The 27468-nt window shown below is 47.5% G+C and overlaps 1 protein-coding gene across 4 annotated transcripts in view; it reads right to left on the bottom strand.

The window, feature by feature from the left end:
* kcnc2 (potassium voltage-gated channel, Shaw-related subfamily, member 2) overlaps window positions 1-23354 on the bottom strand; it is a 59926-nt gene extending 36572 nt beyond the window's left edge. For all 4 annotated transcript variants that reach the window (XM_030113484.1, XM_030113486.1, XM_030113485.1 and 1 more), the window contains exon 1: window positions 22464-23354. In XM_030113484.1, the coding sequence (XP_029969344.1) occupies window positions 22464-23018 (555 nt within the window). In that variant the 5' untranslated portion in view covers window positions 23019-23354. The remainder of the gene's footprint in view (window positions 1-22463) is intronic.
* Between the last annotated feature and the right edge of the window lie 4114 nt (window positions 23355-27468).

Raw genomic sequence — 27468 nt, 5'->3', positions numbered from 1 at the left:
CTCATGAGTTCTGCTGACATTCAAGGCACTTAAACATCAGACTTTCCTCTTGAAAGGTTATTGATTGAGGCTTCTTTTATTCAAACAGCTCTTCTAACTCTACGTTTGCGGTTCTCACCAATACTACCTGTAAGAACTGAGGAGTCAGTTGTGTCCGTCCCAATTGATGCTTGTGGCAGGGCTCACAGGGGGGTAAATTATGAATTGATTACCTAGCGTCACTTTCACTGGGCTCCACGGTTTGACCTATGGACAGAATTGTCGACAAAACAAATGCAGGCTAAGTGCTGCCAACGTGGCTTAAACACAAAATGACCTGGAATTAAATGGAAAGGCCAGAGGGCGAATTTAGAAGCTGCTGACGGACGAGGAATCCGGGAATGGAATCGGAGCGAGGAGTGAAGCGTTATTTTCTCGTCGCACTTTGCACTTGGCACAAGAACAGAGTGGCTGAGGTTGGGTTCAGATGTAAACCCTGCGGCTATCGCTGTCCAGGCCCGGCGACAGGAGCTGCTCGTGCTTCAGCGCCAAACCTATTCCTCCTGCTCTCCCTTGATACAGAAAATGGACTGAAGTGACCTCGGAGATGTCTCAGATTTTGGTTTCAGAAGAAAACAGCTTTCAAAAACCTGGACTGCATTCTTCACCCGCTCCACTAAAATCAGCAAAGCAGCCTGGCTTTTCGTTAATACAGTCAAAACAAAGGGTGGATGTGGACTGATTCAGACTCCATTCACACAAATTTCACAATAGAAACTCTAAAAACACTGGAGCTGGCGTTCCAGGCCACAGGTGGGCGCTGTTGGTTGATGTGTCCCAAAGGAAGATGGACTGGGAGTCACGGTGGAGCCACTGTGGCAGGACTGTAGGTCACACCGTGCACGCCCTCGCCGATAATCACCTCTATTTGGAGGGTTTAGCAGACGGACCCATAAAGCGCGACCTCTTCCCCGGCTCTAATCACTCTCCTTGGGGCCAGGCGGCCTTTATTCCCGACATGACAGCTTTACAAGTCCCTCCTGACACCATAGCCGACATTCAGGGACACTAAACACACATAAGTATAGACTTAGCACAAGCCAGGGGGAGGAGATGCAGGTGGAGGAGGAGGAGGAGGATGAAGGGCACAGAGAGGATGTCCTGGCTTGGTTCTTCTTCTTTTTTTTTTTTTTTTATCAGGAGCACGGTGGAGGACGGAGAGAATCAGCCTTCGATTAACATCAACGCCGCACAATGGCGACATCGCTTGATCAGCTCATTAAATAAACTGAGAGGGAACAGCATGTGCCAGCGGCGAGAGCCCGATGTGAACACGAGAGGTTTTCATGAAGATACAACACTGTGTTTTCATTGGTGACAACAAATTTCACCCTCTGAACCTTTTTCATTTTTCATTCTGGTTGAAATCATGGAGTCACGTTGTATCCTGAACCTGACCATAAGGCTGTCACTTCTCATGTATATTATTTATCTATTCACATACTTATCAGAATCGGCTTCAATATGTGGTGCTAAATATCATTTACATTTATACAAAAAAATAACATTTAGTTTTTGTTTTTTTTTAATCCCATTTATTATAATTTCCTTTGTCTTCTCTGTGAAGGTATTTATTTATTTATTGTTTCATGAAATTTGATTGTTACATAAAAGACCAACAAATTGTAGCTTGTCGTGTATTTCAATGGAGGTGAACTGCAGGAAATTCTTTTTTGTTGTGTTTCAACCTGATAAATGTACTCAAGACGGTTCATGCTCATGTTTCATCTCATTTGGTTAGATTTGGCTAAAACAGATTAATACTGGTAAAAAAAAAAACAAACAAAACAAAACAAAAAAAAGAAAAACCAGAAAATATGCACAGTTGCAAACTGTGACTTCACATTACAAATAAATAGTTTTTTGTGACAGCATCCATACTGATGCGTGGGATCGTGGAAGTAGAAGATTTTGAAATGAAACTGTGTGTGAATGTTCTCCCGTTAATGTTTATAGTGTGTTCTTCGCTGAGTGCATGTGTTTGGTTTCATTACAGAAGCATGCAACAGCACCCACTAGTGGCCCGGCAAACATTGTTTTCTTTGTTTCTGCTGTTTCTGTGTAAACGGACATCATTTTCAAAACATTGCTGTAGAAACACAAAACTTTTCTAAAACAAAATCTGCAAAAACAGTTAAATATTATATAAATTAGGCATTAATGTACCAAAGAACGTGTAAAGTTAGAAAAGGGAGTTTAAATGGTCGGGAATCTGAGGAAGAAGCTGCATGTGGAGCTGCGTCTTCACTGCAGCCTCCTGCTGTCAGGAGCAGGTTGAAGGTGTGTTTACACCTGTCTGCTCCGGTTTGGCTGAAGCGAGCCGTGGCGTGACGGCTTTCTCAGACGGGTTCATTTGTAGAGGTGTGAACGCTTCACTTCAGCCTCAGTTTGCATCAAGCGAGCAGACGGAGAAACCTGGAGACCAAAACATTTCTGCTCCAAGCCGGCCGAGGTATGTTCACGTCAAATCCAAAGACAGGATGGGTCAGACGATGGGAAAAGGAGGAAACACTTTCACTCAATAAATATATATACAGTAACAACATAATACTGGCCTGAGAGCCCATCTGACCCAGAACATTGTGTAGCTGTGGATGTTCTTTTGTAGAAACTGAGTAGAAAGACATAAACAAATGATATTTGTGACAAAGTGCAAAACGTTTAAGGCTCAGAATGAGGAAAATAAAGGCCATTATTCAGTCTAGTCTGCACGAATAAGTGTGTGTGTGTGTGTGTGTGTGTGTGTGTGTGTGTGTGTGTGTGTGTGTGTGTGTGTGTGTGTGTGTGTGTGTGTGTGTGTGTTGGGCAGGTTCCCCCAGAAGCAGCCAGAATCTGCTCCAGCTCTCTGGAAAGTTGGATTTAAAAAAGCAGAGAAGACGGATGAACGGACGGACGGAGGGAAAACAAAAACAAGTAAATAAGAGTGAAAACCTCAGGAGGTTAAATAACGCTGCTGGAGAAGAGCGAAGGCTCGCTGTGCCACCAGAGGGCACGGCATGACAAACCCTGACTCTTCCTTTGTTTCATTTCTGAGGAGTTTAACGTCTCCTTACGACTGCTGTTGCGTAACGCACATCAGAAACGCGGCCAACACACCTCCTGATCACATCTTTCTAAAAATACCCTGACGGATGCTGGACAGAGAAGAAATCACTTCAAAAAACTCACATCGCAGCGCAGGACACTGTCACAGCGACAGACTGGAGCGGTTGTCTGGCAGCTCCAAAAAGACACTGGAAATAGATGAACTACCTGTGAACTCTTCATCAAGAGCAGCAGTTTTATTTTTAGACATACGATGAGATGCCTTTCTGCACTTTTCTTCTGTGTGACAGTTTTGATAAGATCAACCTCATCTTGAATGTCATTATTATCCTGACCATCCCGGCGTTGGATGGTTTTGTGGTCAGTGGTGGAGATGGCACGACTCTGCCAGGACCTTTTGAGGTTACTGTCACAGTGTTGGAGCAGAACCTGGAATTTCAGTGGCAAATGGATTATTTTTAGATGTAAAGCATCTATTAGCTGAGTTTTATTCTTGTCGGCCTGGAAACACGTTCAAGACGGCGTTTTGTCTATTACGGGACTGTAAATGTGAGTCACACTGGGAGAGTTGGTAAGCCACGGACGATGAGTCAGCCTACACACTCCGAGGGAAACTCTGAGATAGATTTCACCTCCTCACAAAGTAACAACAACCAGGAAAAACAAACTGTCGCTGCTTGCGCTGTTTGTTTCCCAATTCGACGCGGAGAGAAAGCCGTTTATCAGAGTGGTCACTGTCAGGCGTTCCTTTCAGTGAGCGACGGCCGAATCTCAAGGGGCCTCGACTCTTTCTTCAAGGCATTCGCAGCAAGTTTCACAACTGGGCATAAACAAGCAGCTATTCAGGGATTCACGGAATCTCAGATCTAACTTATTGAGCAACTTTTGACTTTGCCCAGAAGAGAAACCCTAGAAGGAGTGTTTTGAGTGATCTTCCACAGGCCCACAAGAACACAACTGATACAGCCTGGAGCCGACAGGGCTGCAGAGGTCCGCTACTCTCTGGATTCACTACACCAACCCACATTTCTCAGCTCTGATTCCCCAAATGATCTGGTCACATCGCCAGAGGCAGTTCATCAGGCTCACTAAACTTTCTCTGCGGTCACAAAAGGGCTTCTTGCAACTATTTACACAGAATAATGAGAGGAAGACTTATTTTTGGTGCGTTTCATAAAGAATCTCCAAACCCTGGATGTGAAATCATCGAGACGTGATATATGAAGATTTAGTTCTGCAGGAATAGAAACAACTGGAGTTACTGGGATGAAGACATCGTGTTGTCAAGTTCGGGTGGAGCAGCTCCTTCAGACGGTCGGGGGCTTTACCTTGCTACAGCGATATGTGAGCCAGGAGACCTTTCATCCGATGCCAGTGAAGTGAGGATGCCTGTGACGCTTCCATACATGCACGCACGCTCTCTTCGGGAAGTTTGTGGCGGTTGGTGCCAGGGATCGTGATTAGCAGCACATTACACTAATCCAGTCTGGAGGAGACAAAGGCACGGACGAGCTTTTTGGCATCAGATAGTGAGACTGTGGGCCAGAAGCTGGCGATGAAAGTGGGTCTAACAGAGCGGAAGAAGAAGGTAATGCTGTATGTATGGAGGGTAATAGGTGGGTCCTAAGATGATAAGTGTGTTTAGTTGTGTCATTGAAACACTGAAGCAGCCAGTGAGTGGAGCATCAGCCTTTACGTATAACAGAGCATCATCAGCATAGAGGAGCAACAGAAGTATGGAATAAAGCAGCACTTCTGGACTGGCCTCTCTTTGGGATCTAAAAGAACCTCTTATTGATAAAATATGATTCAAATGAAGAAAATTATTAAAGCTTTCAAATCCATGAAAATAAAATCAGATGCAGTTTGAATCTGACGGTCAAACTGAATCCTAAAATCTTTCAGTTGAAAGCAAGTTGAATCATAAATGAGTAGAAAATAGTGGCGTAAAGAAGGAAATGGAGAGAAAATGAATAATGTGACTACAGAACCAAGAGAACAGTTAAAAGTTAATCATGAACAGGATCCATCAAGGGGATAAATTATTCTAAATAATACTAACTGACCACAGCTGCACAACCAAAAACAATTGAGAGACTTACAAAAAAATAGAGTTCCTTCACTGTTCAGGGTAATACATTTTACATTCTGGCTCAGCGTTTAGTTTTATATGCAGCTGCAGCTATGAGGAAAAAGATTTTTAATACATTCAGCAGTTAAACGGATTCTCCTGGAGTGATTTTAAGCAGTGATCTATAAGAAATCTTAAAATAATATGAATCCTATCTGTACTTTAATCCTCAGCAGAGCCGTCCTCTGAGCTGTTGATTCAATCACAGACACTAAATTATGTGAAAAGTGGGTTTATCTAAGGTGATCTTCCGAGTGTGTGACGGTGTGAGCGCACGGTGCCGTGACGCGAGCGTCCCCATCGCCATGTGATGGCGAGCGCGGAGAGCTCAGCGCTGCACAGATGGCGTCGGGGCGGGCTCCAACGATTCACAGACAGGGAGCGAGAGATCAAAAAGAGAGAGCAGACACACTCACAGTCTGAGGACAATTTCTGGAAAGCAGGGACAGCCACTTGACAATTTACCCCCCAAAAATTTACAAATCAACACAAAGGCTCTGATCAGGGCTTATGAATTATTTGTTGTTGTCTAACTGTCAAATATTGAGAAATATATTAATTCTAAAAGTGCAAATCTGAAATAAATTATTCATATTTGATCATTTATAGATTTACATGACCAGAGACGCATGTAAGGCTTCACTTTTAGCGCAGCTCAACGTTGGCGCTGTTAAAATAGTGTTAAGTGTGAATATTTTGTGTCAATAGGTAACTATGGACCTGGCGTATGATAATCACTTGTGGGGTTCCTCAGGGCTCCATCCTCGGGCCTCTTTTATTTAACGTCCCCATGCTGTTCCTGGCTCAGTTTAAGGAACGTTAGAACATCCCTGTTCATAATTCTGCAGATGACACACAGCTGTGTAAATCAGAGCGGCTGAATGAGCTTTAGCCTTTAGCCCTGCTGAGTAAATCAAGACACGATATTATTGACTGGATGTGTCAGAATGTTTTCAATTTAATGGAGCTAATTGTTTGTTTTTTTGCCCCAAAGAAGAAAGCTTAAAGGTCAGCGCTCATCTTAACTTCTTTTAAATCAGACCTTAAAACAGTGTTGTTGGCTCAGGTGACCTTTAACCTCGGGGAACAGAATGGTGCTGTAATGGGGCTGATACAGATAGTATTTCTAGGATCTTCTAAAAAAAAAAACAAAAAAAAAACACACATTCCTAGGCTGAAGAGGCATAATTTGAAAGTCGTCAGGAAATGTTTAAAAAAAAAAAAAAAAAAAAAAAAAAAATTCACTTCACATACTTGGCTTTTTGAAAATCAAATCTGACAGATCGAGTGAGTTCAGATAAACGCCGCTCGTGTCGGAACCTTCCATCGTGTGACAGAGCATAGATTTTCACTGTCACTCATCGCCACTGTTGATGATTCTTGGTAAAACGAACCAAAAGCTCCACACTAGCAGTACGAGAAAGATCCAGTATGAATCCCGAGAAGAGTGCAGTCGAGCCGGTGAGGGCGAAATGAGGCAAAAATGAACAAAGCAAGAAAAAACAGGCAGATACGTGGATTAAAAACAAAGCAGAAGTGAAAACATGAACAAAACCAAGAGATAATCTGAATGAATTAATGAATGTATTAGAATTCAAGAGTAAAGAGAGAGAATTCATGTTTATGTTAAGAATTAGCTCAGAGAGCTCGCTCAACACTTGATAATTGCAGTTATTTCCAGTAGTAATTGTTCAGTCTTGTGTAAAGATGAACATTTCCTTTTTTTATACTCCATGCAACAACAAAGAAAAACATCAAAATTTAAACTTCAAGGTTATTACGGCTGTATTTAGCAGATGCATCCCACTAAAGAAGAAAGTGGGCAGCATGTGGCTCCTGAACTAACATGGGTTTTACACTTCTGACTGAAATGAAGAAACAACGAGGTGGAAAAGTTTACTCAGTGAACTGGTTGAGGATGACCTGAGCTTCAGCAGCTCCACACACCTAACCCTAACCCTCACTTTGATGAGACACGACAGGGATTTATAGCTTTTTACCAGCAGGATTTGGTCGATGGCTTGATCTTGGTACATTTTCTGCCACTTTACAGCAAATCTGCACAATTAAAGCTGAATATATCATCATGACGAATTACATAACAGCAAATAAAACATACATGTTGCTAAAGCACAACAACATAAGCTTCAAATCATTGTGTATTCATGTGGTTAAGAATGTTTAGTTTTTAATTATTTTATAATTCTTAATTAATTCAATAATTTTAGGCTAACTTGACAGATCTAATTATTTAATAACTGGTGGCTCAATAAAACCAGACAAAATCAATTTGATGTATCATCATGGTAGCTAAACAAAGTAAAGGGTAATAGAATGTATTCTCGAGCATTTCCACATCATGATCGGCTCAGTATGAACCGTGTCACGTCAAAGAAATGGACTTTTTACCAGCTTGTAGCTGTTTATCATCAAGTGGACGTAAGCTGACAATGATCACACATGAAGGACAAGAAGCCCACAGGAGAAGGAACAGAATAGTGACACAGTGGTGAACACTGGTTCCTGATTAAAAATGGCTCCACAGTGTTTCAACATCCAGCACCGACTTGAAGACATCTCTGGAGGTTTTTGACCTCCAGAGATGAAACTTCATCATGGAAACAAACTGGATTCCATCAAATGCACGATTAGTGGAGCGCTGCAGGTTGGAAGCGTCGCCGAGCGCTCTCGACCGCTGAAGTGGGAACCAGTTGAGAGACAGAAGACGAAGACGGGCTCCTTCTCCGCTCGCTCACATTAAGACTCCTCGGTGCTCGAAAAGCCACTTCTGCACACTCCCAGAGGTCTGCGCGTATGCGTGCGTGAGCGCCGGCCCGTGGAATTGATTTCTTTTTTCTGTTTTTTTTAAAAAGACACCCTCTCCTGGCTGCAGGAGCCTCCTCCAGCGCGCTGCTAAGTGACTGCTAATGGCGAGCGAGTCACGGTTGGAGGCAGAGCCTGGCAGAGAGTGAATAGCGTAATTGCCCGTGTCTGAGGAGGGCGGGAACACGAGGGTGCTCCAGAGGAGAGGGTTATATTTACGTGCTGGGTTGTGAGCGAGCGGGCGCACCACGGCATTTAAATCTGACACCGCCGATCGGCGCCGAACGCGGCGGCCTCACGCGGCGCCCGATTGTTTGCACTCCCACAAATGCCGCCGCAAAAGCCGCAGTCGACGGCGCACACGATGCATGTGTAACGTAACCAGATGAGGTTGTTTCAGCTTTAAAGCCCTGACAGCCTGAACTCTGTGTCCTGAGAAGTAAAGAACGCCAAACGTTCAGTTCTCAGCAGCGGGTCTAAATATTCCAGCGTCCTTGAGCCAAGGCTCCATGACCGACACCTGAGCAAGGCTCCTTGGAGGAAGACTTCTGGCTTTGTGCAATCCTCCCAAAGTCAAGCTGTTTACCTCAATATCAGCGTCGGGCTGAACGTGATATCCGAGGTCATTCAGATAAAACTGAAGACACAGTGACTCGGCTCTTTCTCTTTTCAGAGCAGCTCTCCTTCCTCGTGTCTCCTCCTCCTCCTCCTCCTCTCTCATCTTCACATGGTGGTAAAGAAACTGCCAAGAAGAAGCTCCAGGTATTTTAAAAAACAAAACACTGCTCGGAGTTGACTTTGTTCCTGAAATATGTTGGAAATAAAGGCGGTACCTCTGGCTGATAGGATCGCCATGGCAACAGGAGAGACTATCATCCGGGAGCACTTCGATTTCTGCACTGAAGCCAAAATTCAATGTCATCGTTCCACAGTGAGAAGCTGCTATCAGAAGCGTTTCACGTATTTAGAATGGTCATAAACACCACATATATACACCGAAGAGAGATCCTGATGATGCATTGAAAAGTGAAGGAAAGAAGCCTGAATGGAAGTGAAGAGTTTCTTCAAATATAACTCAACTGTAGACTCATGTAAATGCACATTTTCAAAATAAAAGTCTGTGTCTGTGTGGCTTTAGAGTGGGTCACAATACAGTAACAGCTGCTGTGTTCCTAACAACAGCAGCAATGTCTTGGACAGAAAACAACATTGTGGATCTATTTATAGAGCTTTCTCTCACGTCTGATTCTTTTGACCACCAGGAACTGTTCGGCAGACGGGGTGACTCCATCATCACAGGATTCAAACTGCAGCGAGGGCCACAGGTTTCACAGATCAGCAGATTCCCATTCTGAACGTGGTGTGACTGATCAGAGTGATCGCCTGGTGGAAGACGTTTGGGAACCACTTGGCTTGATGTGACGTTTCCACCACACCATTTGGATTTATGCAAACGTGCCTCTCAGTTTGCACACAGCGGTATAGAAACGCTGGTCAGACCAGTTAGGTGTTGGATTAACGGTCGTTTAGCTGAAACACGAGTTGCCTCTTTCCTTCTCCCCCGACAGCGAGCGGCAGTGGTAATTCCAGAAGCGCCGCATGCCAGGAGGCGGCCTGCATCTGCTGGGACGAACCTCTCACACGGCAGAGCCTCCTCTCCTCTGCACGGCGGCGCTTGTCCTCGGATAACAGCGGGCGCGCCGCCGACGGGGTGCGTTTCTCGCCCTCGAATGGCGCCGAAGTCAAGCTCTTTGAAATGGCTCCTCCACCGCCGGGAGCGGACGCTTGGTTACTCTTCACGCCGAGACGATCTGATCCCCACAGGATTCAGGTGAAGCGTCACAGAACCGCATTGATGAGGTGGGGGCGCTCGCCCTGGAGGGCAGCTTCAGCTTATTTTACTGCCATCAATCCATTTTCTACTACTGGTAATGTGGTTTGCTTCATTAATACTATATTTAGGTGACGACTGGTCGTCTCATCAATACACACTCAGTGTGTTCAGACCTGAGAGCCGCTGTAGCACATATAGGATTATAAGATAGGGTAGGGTTAGGGTTAAAGGGTTTGGGTGAATGAGTCAGGGTTTGGGTTAAAGGGTTGGAATTAAAAGTTTGAGGTTAAAGGGTTAGGGTTAAAGGTGCTGTAGGCAGGATTTTGCTGGTCAATGCTAATTTTTCTGTGTTTTCTTTGGATTAAATGTTAGAGTATCCATTGATAATCCTTTAGGAGTGTAGTATAATTGCACTATGGCGAGGGCACAGCGTTTCCATCTGTCTCTGTTCTGAGCTGAAAAGGAATCTCGACAGCTCCAGGTATCTTTGACCAATCAGAAGAGCCCCTGAGGCTCTAACCGTGATTGGTCGAGGGGCGTTCGTCACACGTTCTTGTGGGAGGGGCTTAACTTGCGTAAGGGCGTGATGTCAGAGAAAACAGGACAGGATTGGCTGTGCTGGGTTTCAAATCGCCATCCTAAATGGGTCAAATTGCCATTTTGCTTAGGTAAACCTAAGCAAGATGGCGGAGATGCCGAATCCTGCCTACAGCACCTTTAAGAGGTTAGGGTTCTTGAGTCAGGGTTAGGTTGGGTTAAAGGGTTTGGATTAAAGGGTTTGGGTTAAGGGGTTAGGGTTCAGGTTCAATAGTCAGGGTTAGAGGGTTAGGGTTTGGGTTAAAGGGTTACAGTTGGGGTTAAAGGTTTGAGGTTAAAGGGTTAGGGTTAAGGTTAAAGAGTCAGGGTTAAAGGGATACGGCCTGGATCTCAGTTTCTCGGGGTCAGACGTCACCGGCTGACACTGACGCTCGCACCGTAAACGGCTTTCAGAGCGCGATCGCTAAACAGTTTAATTTGGAAGTCATTTATGGAAAAGAGCCGGGGGTATCATTCTCTTCCCAGCTTGATTCCTCCAGTCACTGAGAAATTGTGAGTCAATGACCAAATTGCCAGTGTGGGAGTGAATCAGCTTCGTACTCTGACACATGCAAACAAAATTACTTTAAGTATCAAAATATTGACACTAAGCCTGAGGTATACTCAGCAGAGCAGTTTTAGAAAGTGAAACGATCCTCCTGCTGAAGCTTTCACCAGCAACGACTGATAACAGGCGGAATATTCATTTTGGAGACTGATATGAATCATATCTGCACATGAACACAACAGATGTGAGAGAACACCATCACTATTTGGACTCTCCGCTCTTTCTATTACCGTCTTCTGAAAAGAGACTCGCTGATCGTTATCACAGCTCCGGGTCAGAATCCAGTCAATTCTACAAAACACGGTTCCTGTTTTGAAGAACTCTACTCCCTCAGCGTCAAACCAGGAGGGTTGGACACATCACCTGTCTCCTCCATCTGTCCGCTGCCAACGGCTTGGAAACCCGCTGAGGACACACACACGAACCCACGGAGGAATTACACTCTCACTCTCCGGCTTCGTTTGCCCGGCGCTTTCAGGGTTTAAACTACAGTCTGTTTGCTTACGCCAAAAGCGGACATTTGCTGCCGACCTCTGTGCCAGATTGCTCGTTACGACCGGAAAATAAACCATTCCAAAGGCAATCATGTGGTTTTGTGATCGATGCTTCCTGTTTTGTTGCACATCTGTCAGATCCAGTCCTCAGCTCTCAACCCAGCTTCCAGGTTTGCACCCATTTTTGAGCCCTTTAGTAGATCAGGCTGATTACTCGAAGGTGTTGGAGTCGTCTCACAGTCATGACAATAAGATCCCACTGACACCAGGTCTAATCAACACAACCTGAACCAGCATAGCAAATTCAGTTTTCCTCAAAAAGTCACCTGTTCACAGATGATCAGGACTAATTCACACGTTTAATCTGAGCCCCGCTGATTTGCATTTATGGATGTGAGTCTGCGGCGCCGAGCCGGGAAAGCGTGAGGTTTTTCATCGGAAACCGATGACCAGCCGCGAGGTGCGAGCCCGGCAGACTCACAGCTAGCGCTGAATGCATCGCGGCATCAGAAAATATGAATCAACCTGTCAATCTAAAGCCAGCGTTACTTAATCCGCCTGGGATGCAGCTCCCATGGAAATGGACGTTTTTCAAAAATGTCAAGAATATATTCAACATCCACGGCAACTGGAAGAACATGCAGCTTCTCCTCCCTGCAGCCTGATGGTGGAAAGAACCAAAGACTTGTCTTGAAAGGTGGAGCAGGAGGGAAAGGTGGGAAAATATAGCCTCTTTGCTGGACTCCTGGTATCTTGGAGCAGACAACAGTATAACAGGATTACATGTAATCGATATTGAAGCTGCTGCAGGTGATGGGATACAACACATCTCTGACGTCCTGCATTTCCAGTCACACTTCGACTGAACGTCAGTCGAACTTCACATGACTTTATTCGACCTCTGCCGCTCCGGGATTCTCGGGACGCTTGCCTGTCGCGCAGCAGGGCTCAGGTGGGAGCGCTTCCACTTCCACAAATGAAGCTCATCTATGGCTCGGCGGCGGCACCTGTGTTAGTTTCAATCAGACCCGACCTGACAGCCATGAACACACCATAATAGTCTGTTTGGTTCCGCCGACTCTGAGAGCAGATGCCCGGCTGATTTGGCCCATTTATGAAATAATACAGAACACATGGAGACACGGGCAGCCGTCTGATTCTGAATGAGTCCCACTGAGATTCCAGTCGGTGTTATCGCAGCCCGGATTAACGGCGTCCGAGCAATCAGGGGTCACGGGCTCCGTCTGTCTGCAGGTGATGGAACAATTTGCTCCTTGGATGCAGGCTGACAGCAGTAGTGAGGAGTGCGAGGTCTGGCCCGTTAGATTCCACAGCTCTGGTACTGAAACGGCTTCAGTCGCTCTGCCGGAGAGGTCAGGTCTACAGAAGGGAGGCACTCCTGGGCCCGAAGGAGGCTGTTTGACCACCGATCCCTCGGATAGTCAGAAACACAAAGCGGGATCCAGCCCGACATGACAGCAGCGCTCCTCCAGTGGCCTCGTTATCGGCGCCGTACTCAAAACCCGTAATGAGACAACAAGTTCACGGCCAGAGCAAAGCAAGCAGAAGCACGTTGGGCTCGTCCCGCAGGCATCACTTCCTCCGTCAGGGACAGTCTGGGAGCGGGTTTGAAATCTTGACATTAATTTGAACTGAAAAGAGACACATGGAGAGCTGGAGGGAGCCAGCGCCAGTGAAGGGTTACACCGCCAGAGAGGGTATCGGCCGCAACAATACTGGTCCTTTGTGAAGGTGACCTTGAACCTCTGCAGTAAGACAAAGGAATTACAGACATTACAAAGAAAATAAACATGATTCTGAAGAATCCGTTGGCCTTAAACGGCTTTGAAGGCGAGAACTGTCCAGGCGGACGCCCTTTCACCTCTTCCTTCAGAGGCACTCAGGCGTGAAGCGTCCGCCGGGGCGACGCGCTCCTCTCGGCCCAGCGGAGGGTTCTGTATCGGTGAACCATAGAGGAGGACTCAGACGGAGACGGGGTCGGGGGTCAGCTTGGCTTCCACGGCGGGAATCGATGCTCCGCCTCCACACGGATCAGCTCACCCTCACCCTCATTCATATTAAATCCATTTAAAACTTTTAGCTGAAATAACCTTCTCAGCTGAATGCTTAAAAACATGAAACCGACCAAAAAATATCCCAAATTCCCACCGAGGGCCGCAGCGGCGCTCACAGGGACGGGGAGCATGTCAGGCTTGAATTAAAAATAAATCTGTGGGATATTCTTTATTTAATAAGTTGAGCACACACTGTCCTCACTGGCCGGGCCCTGATGAACACACGCACAACTTCACCCAGTTCTTAATGTGAAAGCGCGGCGAGGCAGCGACGGCGCGTCCCGCAGGTTCATCCCACCCAGTGAAATATTCATCAGCAGGGATGTAAAGATCGCTGGTTTGATGGTAAACCGAGGAGGAATTTCCAGCGTTTAGTAACGCTGTTATGAATTTTGACTGTGTTGTCTTTTGAGCTACAGAAATAAAATTCACTTGAGCTGAATTTAATATTCGATGCAAAAAAATAATAAAAGAGGTGAAAGTGTTGGAAGGCTTAAAAGCTCTTGACATTTTCAGTCAACATGCAGCCACACGGTGGGTTTTACTACATCAACATCAACAACCATATCACAGTCCAAAACAGTGAAAAATAAAATATCTACAAACACACTGAGACAGTATCAATCCAAAATCTTATCTATAAGAAAATGTTTTCTATAAGATGCTATGGAACCAAACAGAAACATGTGGAACATTGCATGTGAAAGATGTGTTTCTTTGCTTTTTGTAAATGTTGACTTTGTTTTCCCAGTATCAAAATGATACTGATAAAAGCAGCAATCCGTGATCATGATGACGTTTCTCCACTGTAATTTATCACCCAGTGGGCTGAGCTCTGCCGTCCACCATCGGATCCTTCACGCCGGGAGTTTAAAGACAGAGGAGGGCGGCTCAGCCGAGCGTGGAGTCGACCCGACAGCGTCCTCCGCCTCGAATCAAACAGGCTGCCGGTCCCCCGGGGAACCTCCGCACGGCAGACTTGACAGGCAGAGGGCTGCAGCCTGTTAGCGGTTCATCAGCTGACGGCGTCGGAGCGTCTCCTGGCCGCGCTGATTCACGCTGAGGCCCGACTGGGAGCCGCACGTCTCCGTCTTCACTGTTTTCATTGGATCGGCTCAAACAGCTGCCGAAGGCCTGATTTACCGAGATCCTGCATGTAGAGACGTTGCTGATTACGTTATGTTCACACGATGACGTTTTCAGGTCAAAACGCTAAACTGTAGTCGCGTTCCGGGTGTCCGTTTTCACGACAACGGTAGAAACCTTGGGATGGTTAACTTGTGTCTGAGCAGCAGCCTCGTGGGAGGGTTCAGTTCCTGACTGAGGTCAATACGAGGCTGGCAGTGGCTGCTTCGCCATAGACCACCACCATCATCATCACCATCATCATCATCAGAAGTTACAGTTACAGGATTTATATTATACTTCCACGGAGTGACAGAAAAGCCAGGAGCTGCTGAGTCGGGTCTCCGAAGAGCCTCGCTGAGGTCTGAATATTTCATGTCGTTTCTCTTTGAGCCAGAGCGTCTTTGACAATCAGTAGATAAGCAGGAGTCACGAGCGCAGACACACTCCTGGAGCTTAACTCAAGACAAAGAGGCAGTGACTCATCAGCCGAGTCATAAGAGTTACACGTCTCAGGATAAACGGCTTTATTGACGATCCATTCTAACATCAGGCCGGCTGAAGATCCAACGATCCAGACTTCTCAGTCATTAAACAGAGTTTTTGAAACAAAGGTCTCACAGCTTGAATAGTCAAACTGTGATCTGCCGTCTAACAGTCACATTACCTCCATATGTGGGTGTGAGAGCGAAGAACGGATCATACTAGAAAGTTAAGAACACAGAGCTGATCGTCTCACACACACAATGAAAAAAAGGAAATTACTTTCCTTCCCTGACTCAGGAAAACCGAAGTGTTCACTGTAGTGATGGTGTCTGTACTGTTTTGTGTTTTTTTTTTATCACTTTTATTCCAGGACGACCTGGTGTTGACGTCTTCAAGCGAATAAAGGAATCATTAAGATTTTAACCTCGGGGACAGAACTGGCCTCACCGAGGAGGTTTTACAGGCGTCGTTACTTATTCAGAGAGATAATTGACATTTGTGATGCTCTCAGTTTCACCGGTTTAACAGTAAAGGCACGCAGTGAATATTTCAGCGCTGGGCTGTGCTTCAGACACGAACAGGAAGTCGCTGAACACTCTGATCGAGCCCCCAGCGGTGAGCGAACCGGGCCACCGGGCCTCAGTGGGACCGCGAGCTGCGTGCTGGTTCTCTAACTCAAGGTGACATTTCCATGTGAGCTCCGGGATATTTAAGAGCAAAGGTTCGAAGGTGGCTGAGCCGCGTGTCGACGCCCAAAACGACGGCGTTCGGCACAGACGCCTCTGCTGCCGCGTCCCGGCGGAGGAAGGCTGGCGGCGGAGCGGCTTGCTAAACACATTCAGCCTCCAGTTGCTAAGTGACTGACTGCTGATCAAACTCCTCGTACAGAGAAGAATGTGTGTTTTGCTCGACTTCTGTTGGGTCAAAATATCAGCTTTCATGAGCAAAGTCAAAATATTGTGAAGCTAAAAGAATTACGTCAAACGACTAAATCTCTTTTCTTCAGATTTCTTCAAAAACAACTTTAAAATACCAGCAGTCAGTGATCATACATGGTTTAATGCTGGTATTTTCAGCTCTTCAGGACAGTATTCAGTTAATACGGCGTTTTTATGCTGCGTGCTTGAATAATGCATGAAGCTAACGGCATTAACCGTTTAGATCCAAATGGTATTTTATACTGTCACGTTTGACATAATGCTTCTTTAATAAGGCTTTTAAAAACAGGCCTCTGAATCCGTTCAACCTCTGGAAAACAACCCATCTGCTGCTTTATGCGTTTCACTGCGTTTCTCCTGCACTGATGAATAAATCATTAGATGGCTCTTTTTGGCTAAGTCTCCTCAGTTCACCTGATTAAAGCTTTTAACTTGATAAAATCACAAATAAAATGCTTCAAATGCTCCAGCAGGAATCCAGACAGAAACGTGAAACATTCAAGACTTTTCAGGCGAGAAACTGAAAAAATATTCATGATTTTTGGCCAAAGTGATGCTTTTTAATTAATACAGATGCTTTTTAATTAGAGGACGAGTCCCAACCTTTAGCTGCTCGCTGATGAGAGGCGGCGGCTCGCATTAAAACACTCAGAATCAGTGAAAACTCAGTGAAGTGATCCGCTTTGACACCAAGTGAAGCTAAGAGGAAAAGTTTGGTCCGGATTGGGAGTTTCCCCTCTTCCTCCGCCGAGCGCGGCGCAGCAAGAAAGACAAAGCAGCCAGAAAGTCTGATTTATTAATCACTTTTTAATGCGGCGGCCTCGAGCAGGAGGAGGTCTTCAGTAAATCCATTGTCCTTGGGAAGCGCCGAACGGATCAGCATTAATTATTCAGCAGGCAGAGGCCGGGTGTCGGGTGTCGGGTGTCGGGTGTCGGGTCTCGGGTCTCGGGTCTCGGGTCGGAACCCGTCCCGGTGGGCAGACGGAGGAAGAGGAGGGAGCAAAGTGAAGCGATGAAGCTCATCCAGCTTGGTTACTGTCTTCCATGACAGCTTCCTCACACACACACACACACAGCTGGAGCACTTTACATGATCTGATGACTAACACACACACACACACACACACACACACACACACACACACACACACACACACACACACACACACACACTCCACCTGTAGAAGCTATAGAAAGACAGTCAGTAGGAGGAAGTGGGTTCACTTACTGAAACCTTCAACGGTCGTCATGAGAAACTGAAAACATGCATTTTTTTTTTCTTTTTCTTTTTTCTTTTTGTCTCATGCTGCAAAATGCTTCTTCATTCAGAATCAAATGCACGTCATGCCGCCTGCTGTCCAAGGTATGAGGAACAAAAACACACTCTGAAAAGCACAGACTCGGTTCTGCTGCTCCGCCAAGGGCGCAGAGAGAGATCTCCATGGCGATTATTACCCACAAGTCACGGCTCTTCTGTCTATTTAAGGTGTTGAGACGTCAACCAGCAGAGAAAAGCGATGAAGAGAAGTATTTAAATGATGCAGAATACACTGAAATGGTCCAAAACCTGCAGCTGCCGCATCCATCAAGTTTAAAATAATTATTAATTTGAAGGTTTTACTTTTTCCATGTATTCTATTCATTTGCAGTAAAAAAAAACATTTGGATTAGTGGATGTCTGCATTTCTCTGGTCTCTAGTTTCTCCCTGAACTAAAATGAGTTCGACGGCTGATTGAAGCCCCGAAACATGGATGTTTCTGGAGTGCTTGTGTTGCCGTTTGGCCCAGGATTGTTTTGTGTTAAAACGTCACGGACAAATAAACACTGAGAAGTGGATTTTGGGTTCCGGTCCTGGCAGAGACCAGGTCTGAGGCCTGAGAGTATCGCCGTCGTCATTTGTGCCAAATCTGGCACTTTAATCTACTGCGTAATTATTGAAGGTCCCCTGGCGAGAGGGAGGGAGTGAGCATGTTCTTCAGCTGAGCGTCCGGACAGACGCAGCAAGGCCTGATGGGACATGTGTCTGCGAGCTGAGGGGTCTGATCATGCATACCCAACGAGCCCCTCATTAACTATCCAGCAGGCCGCCGCTGCCCCTCCCCGCCTCGCTCTCCGTCTTGTTTTGTATGCGCACGGCGACGCGGCGGCGTGCCGGGTTTCGCTGGATCTTTCATGAAGCACAGTGGCGTGCGGTATCGGCCCGATACTCGGGTCCTGCCTCCTCTCGCTCCATCTGTCCTCCGTGATCGTCTTCCTCACTGCTTCCCGATCACAGCGGCTCCACGCCGCTCCCGTCTGCTCCGCCGCCGCGGCCCGGGAGGATGATTGGCGGGCCGGAATAACGTGACTGGCAGCGGCTCCAAACATGCCCAGCGGCGTGCCGTCACAGCCCACGCCGCCGCCGCCGCCGTTTACACGTCAGACTCCATTTACTCAGCCGGGCCTCGGCCGTCTGCCTGCAGCAGACCAGCCACACGCCCTGCCCTCCCCTTCACCTCCAGCTCCACATGCTCTGATCCACCGGGGGGGGGCGGCGGCGGCGGCGGCGGCGGGGGCTTCCCGGCGAGGCACCTGTGGCTGTGCCCGGACACAAAGTGAAATACCAGCCCTGACAGAGCCGTTAAAGAGACATGCACGGATCAGGTCAGTGTGAGGGAGGCCCCGCTGTCACCTCCCGCCTCAGAACTGACAGGCTCAAAGGCAGGAGGGGGCGCGATGGCGGGGGGGCGGGGGTTACCGGGCAGTCGAGCAGGTTCCCCAAATCAATCACTTTCACGGACCGGGCGGATCTCAATGAAAGCAGGCCGTGGTGGTGATGAGCGATGATGTTGCCATGACAACAGGCAGGCTGAGCGTGCAGCCTGGCTCCGGGATCTGCAGGCGTGCGGCGGGCGGCACCCAGACGCTTCGGGGTTTTAACCTCTTAAGTGGCAGAAAGCAAAGCTGCAGTCTGAGACGGGCTCATGGGAGGGAGGGTGGAGGTGGAGGGGGGGGGGGGGTGAGGGTGGAGTGTGTGGGGGGGGGTGGAGGGGGGCTGAGAAGTCAGGCATCAGTAAAACCTCTGCCTCAGAGCAGACATGGGAGAATGGAAAAAAAATAAAGAAAGGTGGTGGGTGTTATTTGTCTTTTTTTTTTTTTTTTTTTCACTTTTTATTTTCTGTCTGTTTTTGTTACCATCCAAATCCAGCAATGGCCAACTACAGAGACAAACACAACAGAGTGACACGTCAGAAAACACACAAAACACACACAGAAAACAAGCATCTCAGCACGGCACACTTTGGGCGAGCGTGTGAGCACAAACCCTCCCTCGGCTTCTCTCCCGCAGCACAGAACAGGACGGCTACAACAATAGAAAGAGCGTGGGGAGGCTGGAGAAGCTCGCCTGCTGCCGCGGGCTGCTGGCACGCCGTCGCTCGCCGGCCAGCCGGTTAAAGGGACAGATCGGCCCTCACCTGCAGAGCAGAGGCTCCGCCGTCCGCCGCTATAATCCAGCCGCCGCACGACGGACGGACGGAGGAGCTGAGATCTTATTGTGATAGATGAAGGAGACCTTGATGGACAGGCGGGACGTCTTCACACAACCGCGAAAACTCAGGGCTTGTCTTCTTATGCAATATTATATCTACATTATTAACCAATTCTGAAAGAAAAAGAACAAGTCACACTAAACAAAACTTCTGTTCACGAGGCCTTCCTGTTTTTAACACATTTTTAATTAAATCCATCAAGCCACAATTATGTTTTATTATAAAAGTCTTGAGTCAAATCAACAGAAGAAAACACAGCTGTGTCCCTTCACGTTTGAGCTTTTATTTAATCAAGTCTCATCCTGCAAACCTACAGACCACTTGATCCGTTTTTACCAACTTCACACAAAACGTCACTCATCCAGACATAATTCACTGCTTCTTAACAGCTTCTAAACATTTCTATTTTTGCTTTCTAAGATGAAATGCTACTTATGCTGCATCTATCAACTTTAAGAGCAACTATTAAGAACCATTAACATCATTAGCAGTTGTAGCTCTTGTATCTTTTTCACCACAGTTTATCCATTTCAGCCAATTTTAGCCGTGCTAGCTAATTTAGCTGGGTTTCTTTTTAAAGTAGGACTGAAAACAACATTCATGTTCTGTTTTGAATGCAGTGAAGAGAAGAAAACAGTCCTCAGTCTGCTGCAGGATAACAGATTGTTGTAGATTAGCGTGATACAGGCTGGTGCGCAGCCCTGATAATGATTTTTTTTTTTTTTTTTTTAAACCTCACACTCGCAGGATGATAAATGCGGGATCTATTCCCTCCGCGCCGTTTTATTCACCACTACACCACTTAGCGTGCTGCCAGAGGGCACTTTACAGTAAACGCCGCCCCGTCTGGGGTATCGGGGTCAAGGGTTAAACGGTTAATATGACACCTTTGTTTTCCGTGGAGGATGAGTCGGCATTATTCGTGTCTGGGAGCAGATTAGCGCCCTGGGGAGCTTCTTCCACACTCACGCTTTCACGCCTGTCTTTGAGAGGCAGAAGACGGGCGACCTGGGAGGAGACCGGAGGTCGCGGCGCCACAAACACGACGCTCGCCGAAGCTAGCTCAATGTTTACGTCTGCTGCACGGCCGCTAGCTGTCAGCGCGCTAATCGCCAAGAGCAACGCTTCCAGGAAATCATCCATGGAGTCCGGCGGTCGGGAAGGCGTAGCGCGGCGTTAACACGATCTCATTGTCCCAGTGGCTTCAGGACGGACGGCGTGCTGTAACTGAGTGGAGGATGCCGCGCTGCCCGAGTTATTAACACACACTCCGCATCGGGCTGCCGTCCGTTTGGAATTCCCACGTCAGCATGACCTCCCTGGGAAATAAACCAGTCGTCCTGGTCAAGTTTGGGTCTTTCAAACTTCTGTGGGCGGGGCTAAATGTCACTACTTCCTGGTTCAAGTCTGCGCCGTCTGCCTCTTCACACACACAAGCCTTATGTTTGACACCCCTGCCCTAGAGGTTAGATAAGCAGAAGATTAGAGGTCTGCAGGTTCCATCCCCATAACGGACAGGTCATTATGGGCTCCTGCACATGACCTTTGACCCCTGTCAGGTTTACTTGAGTTTCTGCATCACAACAATGAAAACAGCCGGAGCGGAGGCAAACAGAGAGAAAGTAGATCCCGGTCAAAATCTTTATTTAGGCAACCGAGAAAAGCAATTAATTATCGATTGGTGCAACAGATCACTGAATCCAACACAATTAAACCCGAGGATATAAGAAAAACTCCTCATTTGTCCGAGTGTCAAACCCGCCGATGTGATGAGGCGTTACATAAACACACAAGAAGTGCTTTGTTCCAAGCCTGCTACGAAACTCTCGGCCGCCTGTAGTCAATGAAGAGGAGGAATGATGTAACCACAGCACACGAGACCAGATCCCATCGTCCTACCTGACCCACCGTCCTAACTATAACCCATCATCCTAACCCTGAACACATCATCCTACCTTACCCATCATCCCATGTTTTTCTTTCGTATTGTGGCTGAAATGAGCCCGATCATCCTGTCAGAAGCTAAAGCTGGACAAATACAGAAACACAGTGAGGTTAGTTTATGTGTTTGTGTCTAAAATTGATATCCTTTGATGAAAAATGACTCTTTGTTAGAAAGTTCCAAGTATAAAAATCTGTCTACCTAAAGGACCAAACAGTGGCGTTCATTAAGTACTGAACAGTCTCTATCAGGAGATGATCAGCGGGTTACAAATGACCTGAAGGCTGCTGCAACACTGCCCTCTAAGGGATGAACCCGCCGCACAATGTGACCTTTCAGCCGCACCCCATGCAGCAGGTGCCGGTCCAGCTTCAGCAGAGCTCCAGCTCCACGAACACACCAGGCACCAGGACTGCTGCCATCCCCAGACCCACACAGCGCCTCAGCTCGATGAGGATGACATTTCCAGAAATCCCACTCGGTAATCAAAACCTAAAGAGACGCAGCAAAGGCTGAAATAATCAGCATGAGGAGAAGACTGTTTGGCTCTCAGGCCTGCACAGCTCAGACGCACCACAGCTATCAGTAGCTGCACTGACACTGCTAACACTTTGAGGGGAAAATATTTAAAAAGAAATCAGAGATTATCCAACAAGTCCTGAAATCAGGCTGCAAACCAGGAGATGAGAAGAGTTTGGAAAGAGAGGACTGAGACAGAAGTTGAAGAGAGTTCGCCAGCCCTCCTCTGACTTTCACCTTTGCTATCAGAGCAGCGGCGCGTTTTTATGAATGAAATCGGGGTAGTGAGTGGGGACGAGCGGGTGCGCTGCGCGCGCGCCGCTGCATGCGCTCTTACCCTGGCCGCCCGGGACGAGTACGGGTCCTCGAATAGATTCCAGATCACCGGCTGCCACTTCCTCCACAGGCTCACGTTCACGTCCGCGGCCACGTCCTCGATCCCGAGCCGCTTCCCGATGTCGTCGTCGTCCTCCCCGCTGTCCACGTTGAGCTCGAAGACGTCCAGAGCCTCCTCCGCGTCCCGGTGCTGCCGGTAGGTCATCCAGCAGCACGGCTCCACGTCCGTCTCATCGATGCCCCAGAAGGACAGCTCCTCCTCGAACAGCGGTCCGCACACGTCGGCCGGGCAGTGCAGCTTCCCGGTGCGGTAGTAGTTGAGCACGTAGGCGAACACGCCCGGGTGGCGGTCGAAGAAGTACTCGTTGGTCCGCGCGTTGTACTCGATGAAGCCGGGGACTTGTTGCAGCTGGTCCAGCACCGAGTCCAGGTCCGAGTCGGAGGCGAGCAGGGCCAGTCGCGTGCCCGGCAGGGTCTTCAGGGTGCTCTTGTAGGTCTCGTGCCTGGTGCCGCCGACGTTGAGGATTATCCTCTCGTTGTCGTCAAACTTGCCCATCGCTCCGGTTCAGACATGACTTGCTGGAGAGCGGGGGAAGTTGGCGGAGGCGGCGGCGAGCGCGACGCGCACACGCCCACGGTCCTGCTCCGGGTCCGCTCATCCGCCGCCGGCGCGTCTCTCCCCGGGTCCGACGAGCGCGTCCATGGCGTTGGGTCCCCCGGATCGTCGCGCTGTTCCGCGCCGCGCGCGAGCCTCCTTCTCCTCCGGTGATGTGATGTGCGCACGGAACTGCGCCCGCGCCCGCGCTGCGTCCCTGCCCTCTCCAAAGACGCACGAGCGCTCCGTCTGCGTCGGGCTCCTTACTCAAAATCCTCAAACGCAACACGCAACATTCCCTCCGACAGAAAAAAGAAAAGCCTGATGTCGGCACGGCGCGCGCGTCACCGCACGGACAGAATCACGCGTTGCGCGTCTGGTTCCGCTCCGCTCATTGTCTGCGCTCAGGAAATCAGAAGTCATCCTCACCGATCCGCGCCCCTCCTCAGCTCAAGAGGAGGATCCAGCCGCCGCCGCTGGAAGGAGAGAAGCGTCAACAGGTCAGCCTGGAAGAGCCTCACCTGCTGGACTCGTTTCACTGAAACAAGCGTTTCTTCACAGTCTCAGTGTAATCTGATTACTGGGTGGACTGAATCACACATTTAGTCACAATCATGAAAACCTTCATTGTATTGAATAGCTAAGAAAATGTATTTAATATCACGAAATACACAAAATAAACCTGTGTGGAAGCGGGTTATATTCTAAAGTGTATATATGAGATTTTTGATGCATTTCTTCAATATTCCAGAAATACTTTAAATGAAATTTACTGCCGTCTGATAAACATCTATCTATACATTAAATTAGCTTTCTTGAAGTTGATTTTTTTTTAGTGTTTAAAAAAAAAAACTATTTTTTCATAGTTTCATCATGCAGCATCACATGTGTTGGTTTATTATTTATCACTGATTTATACTGGGGCCACACAGTGGGGCAGTGGTTAGCACTCTCACCGCACATGGGTTCAAACCCGACCAGGGCCTTCCTATGTGGAGTTTGCATGTTCCCCCTGTGTGTGTGTGTGTGTGTGTGTGTGTGTGTGTGTGTGTGTGTGTGTGTGTGTGTGTGTGTGTGTGTCTTCTCTCAGTCCAAAAGCATACATGGTTATCTGGTGACTCTTGGATCAACTGTCCGTTTATTTTGTGTCTTTACTCAGACTGAAGCTGCAGGTTTGAACGAAGCCGACGATCAAAGCTCTGGAGCTGGAGACTCTCAGCGAGCCGCCGAGTCTGAACAGCCGCAGTGAAAACCTGAGGAGAAACGGAACGAGAACAGAGTTCTGCGGTTCTAAGAATAGCGGCAGCGAGTGGATTCCGGCAGAGGCAGAGGAGCAGCGAGTGGAGGCTGAGCCTACAGTCCCACGGCGGCCATGTTTTCTGGGCCCTGCCGACCTCTCCCCACCCAGAACTCACTCTCCACTAATGGTTTTCAATAAGAAAATAAATAATTTATTGATTTTTTTTACTGTTCCAAAACTAACAACATTAATTCATAAATAAGGTAAATAATAATAATTATTATTATGAAGTAAATCATTTTAAGGACAAACGAACCGAGCTGCCAGTGTGATAAATGTAAAGGTGCAGCAGCAGTTTTGGTCTATAAAAATTTTCTCTTGATAAAAAATAAAACAATCTTCAGAAATATCAAGCTGAGTGCTGCAAGAATGTTTCCAATCAGTTGATTATTAAATGATCGATACCTCTGTTTTCACATGTCAGTTTTTATTAGTGTCACTGGAGTCTAATTTTCTTTACCTGTCTCATTGTTGTCAAACTCAGTTGATTTTAGATGGAACAAATTTGTAAATTACCAAAAAAACTGTTATGTTAGAAGTAGACAATTAACCATTTCATCTTCATGAGTTCTTCTTTCTCATATTTTCATGGTGTTGTTCAGCTGCAGTTTGAATGAAGCAGGAGGGACGAGAACTCCATTTATTTCTGATTTTCTCCCTAAAAATGCTATTTTTTTAAACATATGTGTTCATGTCTGTCTGAAAGTATTTAATTAGAAAGTAGTTAATTGTAATATGTGAGCAGGAGGGATTCCAAATGTAAATCCTGTGTGTTGACAGTGTTCGGCGTGTGCTGCGTCTCATGCACAGTCTGGCCGTCGAGCTCTTTAATGCTTCTCTAATGAGGCCATTCATCACAGGAGATGAAGTACGGCGGCCTGCCTGGCTCATGAGCAGCAGCCAGAAGAAGATAGGAAGCAAACAGCATCCCGGGGAAAGTCTCTCCTCCCTGCCTCTAAAAATAGAGCAGCCAGATTGCTGATCTTTATCAGGAGACTGAAAACAGAGCAGTGTGTTGGGAAGCCAAGGTCCTCGGCCAGACTGTCGTCCTCGAAGCTCGGGGAGCGTTTGGCTTTGCAGGACAATTCATTTTATTTCTCATATCAGACCCTGAAGACCCATGAGACCTCCGCAGACGAGGGGCGCTTCCTCCCCTCATAACCACTCTGACGTGTCGTTTTCAGGAGATTTAAAGTGTTTTTATTCTTTTTTAATCACGATTACTTAATGGAGAGCTGTCAACAATGAATTCATCCCTTGAGCAACTCAACTTAAGAATGCTGGATCGTTCAAATCCCACATTAGTGAGTGCTTTCTGATGAGAAACTGCTCCACTTCAGTTAAAAGATTCAGATGAAGCCAGTTTTCTGCATTAAACTGCTGATTTTGTGTGTTGATTTCATTTTCAACAGAATTTCCAGGAGCAGCCAGGGGCCGGAGGGGGTCTGATTTGGGAACCACAGGATTTCATCTTTGCTTTATGCAGATGATGTTGTCCTGTTGGCTTCATCCAACCTGGACCATCATGCACTGGGGCGGTTCGCAGGCGAGTGCGAAGCGACAGGGATGAGGATCAGGTGATCAGATGAGGATTGATTGATTGATTGATTGAGGATCAGCACCTCCAAATCCGAGGCCATGGTCCTCGACCAGAACAAGGTGGCTTGCCCCCTCCAGCTCGGTGGAGAGACCAGTTGGTGGAGGAGTTTAAGTATCTTGGGGTCTTGTTCACAGTGGGGGACGGATGGAGGTGAGATTGACAGGCGGATCGGTGCAGCGTCTGCAGCGATGCAGTCGTTGTGTCGGTCCATCATGCTGAAGAAGGAGCAGAGCCGAAAGGCGAAGCTCTCGATTTGCCGGTCAATCTACGTTCCCACCCTCACCTATGACCAAAAGGACAAGATCCCGGATACAAGCGGCCGAAATGAGTTTCCTCCGTAGGGTGGCTGGACTCCCTCAGAGACAGGGTGAGGAGCTCGTCACCAGGGAGGAGCTCGGAGTAGAGCCGCTACTCCTCCACATCGAGAGGAACCAGCAGAGGAGGCTCGGGCATCTCTTTAGGATGGAACCTCCTGGACGCCTCCCTAGGGAGGAGTTCCGGGCATGTCCCACCAGGAGGAGACCCCAGGGAAGACCCAGGACACGCTGGAGAGACTATGCCACTCAGCTGGCCTGGGAACGCCTTGGGATCCTCCCAGAGGAGCTGGAGGAAGTGTCTGGGACAGGAAGTCTGGACATCCCTGTTGAGACTGCTGCCCCCGCGACCCGGCCCCGGATAAGCGGTTCAAGTTCACGATTAATTGGTTTTAAATAATTTAATCGACTGACACCACTAGTCTAGTTTTTGACGTTCCAGCTGCTGAATGGAGACCAAACCAAACCAAACTGAACCAAACTGAACCAAACCAAACCAAACCGAACCAAACTGAACTGTGCTGTCAGGAACTCCACATGCCCTCCAGGCTCTGGAGTTTTCAGTTTTCAGAACCGAAGGACAAAAGTTCACATTTTAAAAGTTCTCAAAGACTTTAGAAGTTTTTTTCTTTCCTTTTCTAATTCAACAACTCAGTTTCACGTTTCCATCACATCAAGGTCTCGGAGAATCGCTGATCATCACGGGTTTCTTTTGGGGGTTTTTTTAAGACACAAATACAGGAAGTCTTTGAAGAATTCAGAATTTATATTCAGTAAGATTTTGAGGAAAAAGTGATTTCCTTGTTGTGTCCATTCTGATTTCAGACTCTGATTTAACTTGAATGTTACCATTTCGTGCTTTCCAGGCAGTAATGCAGTGAGATTCCCCCTCTGCACCAGCGTTAGCGTAGCATGCTAACCAGCGAGCGACTGGAAATGGAGCCTTGACGATGATGATGATGATGAAGAACGGAGCTGAAGTGAATCGGTGTCAGCAGAATGAGACAGCCGGCTCGGTTCAGGCTGAACTTTCTGAGCCCGCTGTCTGCTGGCCTCATATCTGATGGAGCGCGAAGCCTCCGTCTGGCTCCGACGGCACAATCTCGCCGGCTCCCGGGGCCATCCGGGGGCCGGGCGGGACGCTTCTGCGTCTGGAACCTGAAATAAAAGCTGACATTTTGAATCCTGGAGAGACGA

The sequence above is a fragment of the Salarias fasciatus genome, chromosome 17 (genome assembly GCF_902148845.1).
Source record: "Salarias fasciatus chromosome 17, fSalaFa1.1, whole genome shotgun sequence".
Lineage (NCBI taxonomy): Eukaryota > Metazoa > Chordata > Actinopteri > Blenniiformes > Blenniidae > Salarias > Salarias fasciatus.
The sequence above is the reverse complement of the archived record's forward strand: the minus strand, read 5'-3'. Positions and strand labels throughout refer to the sequence as shown.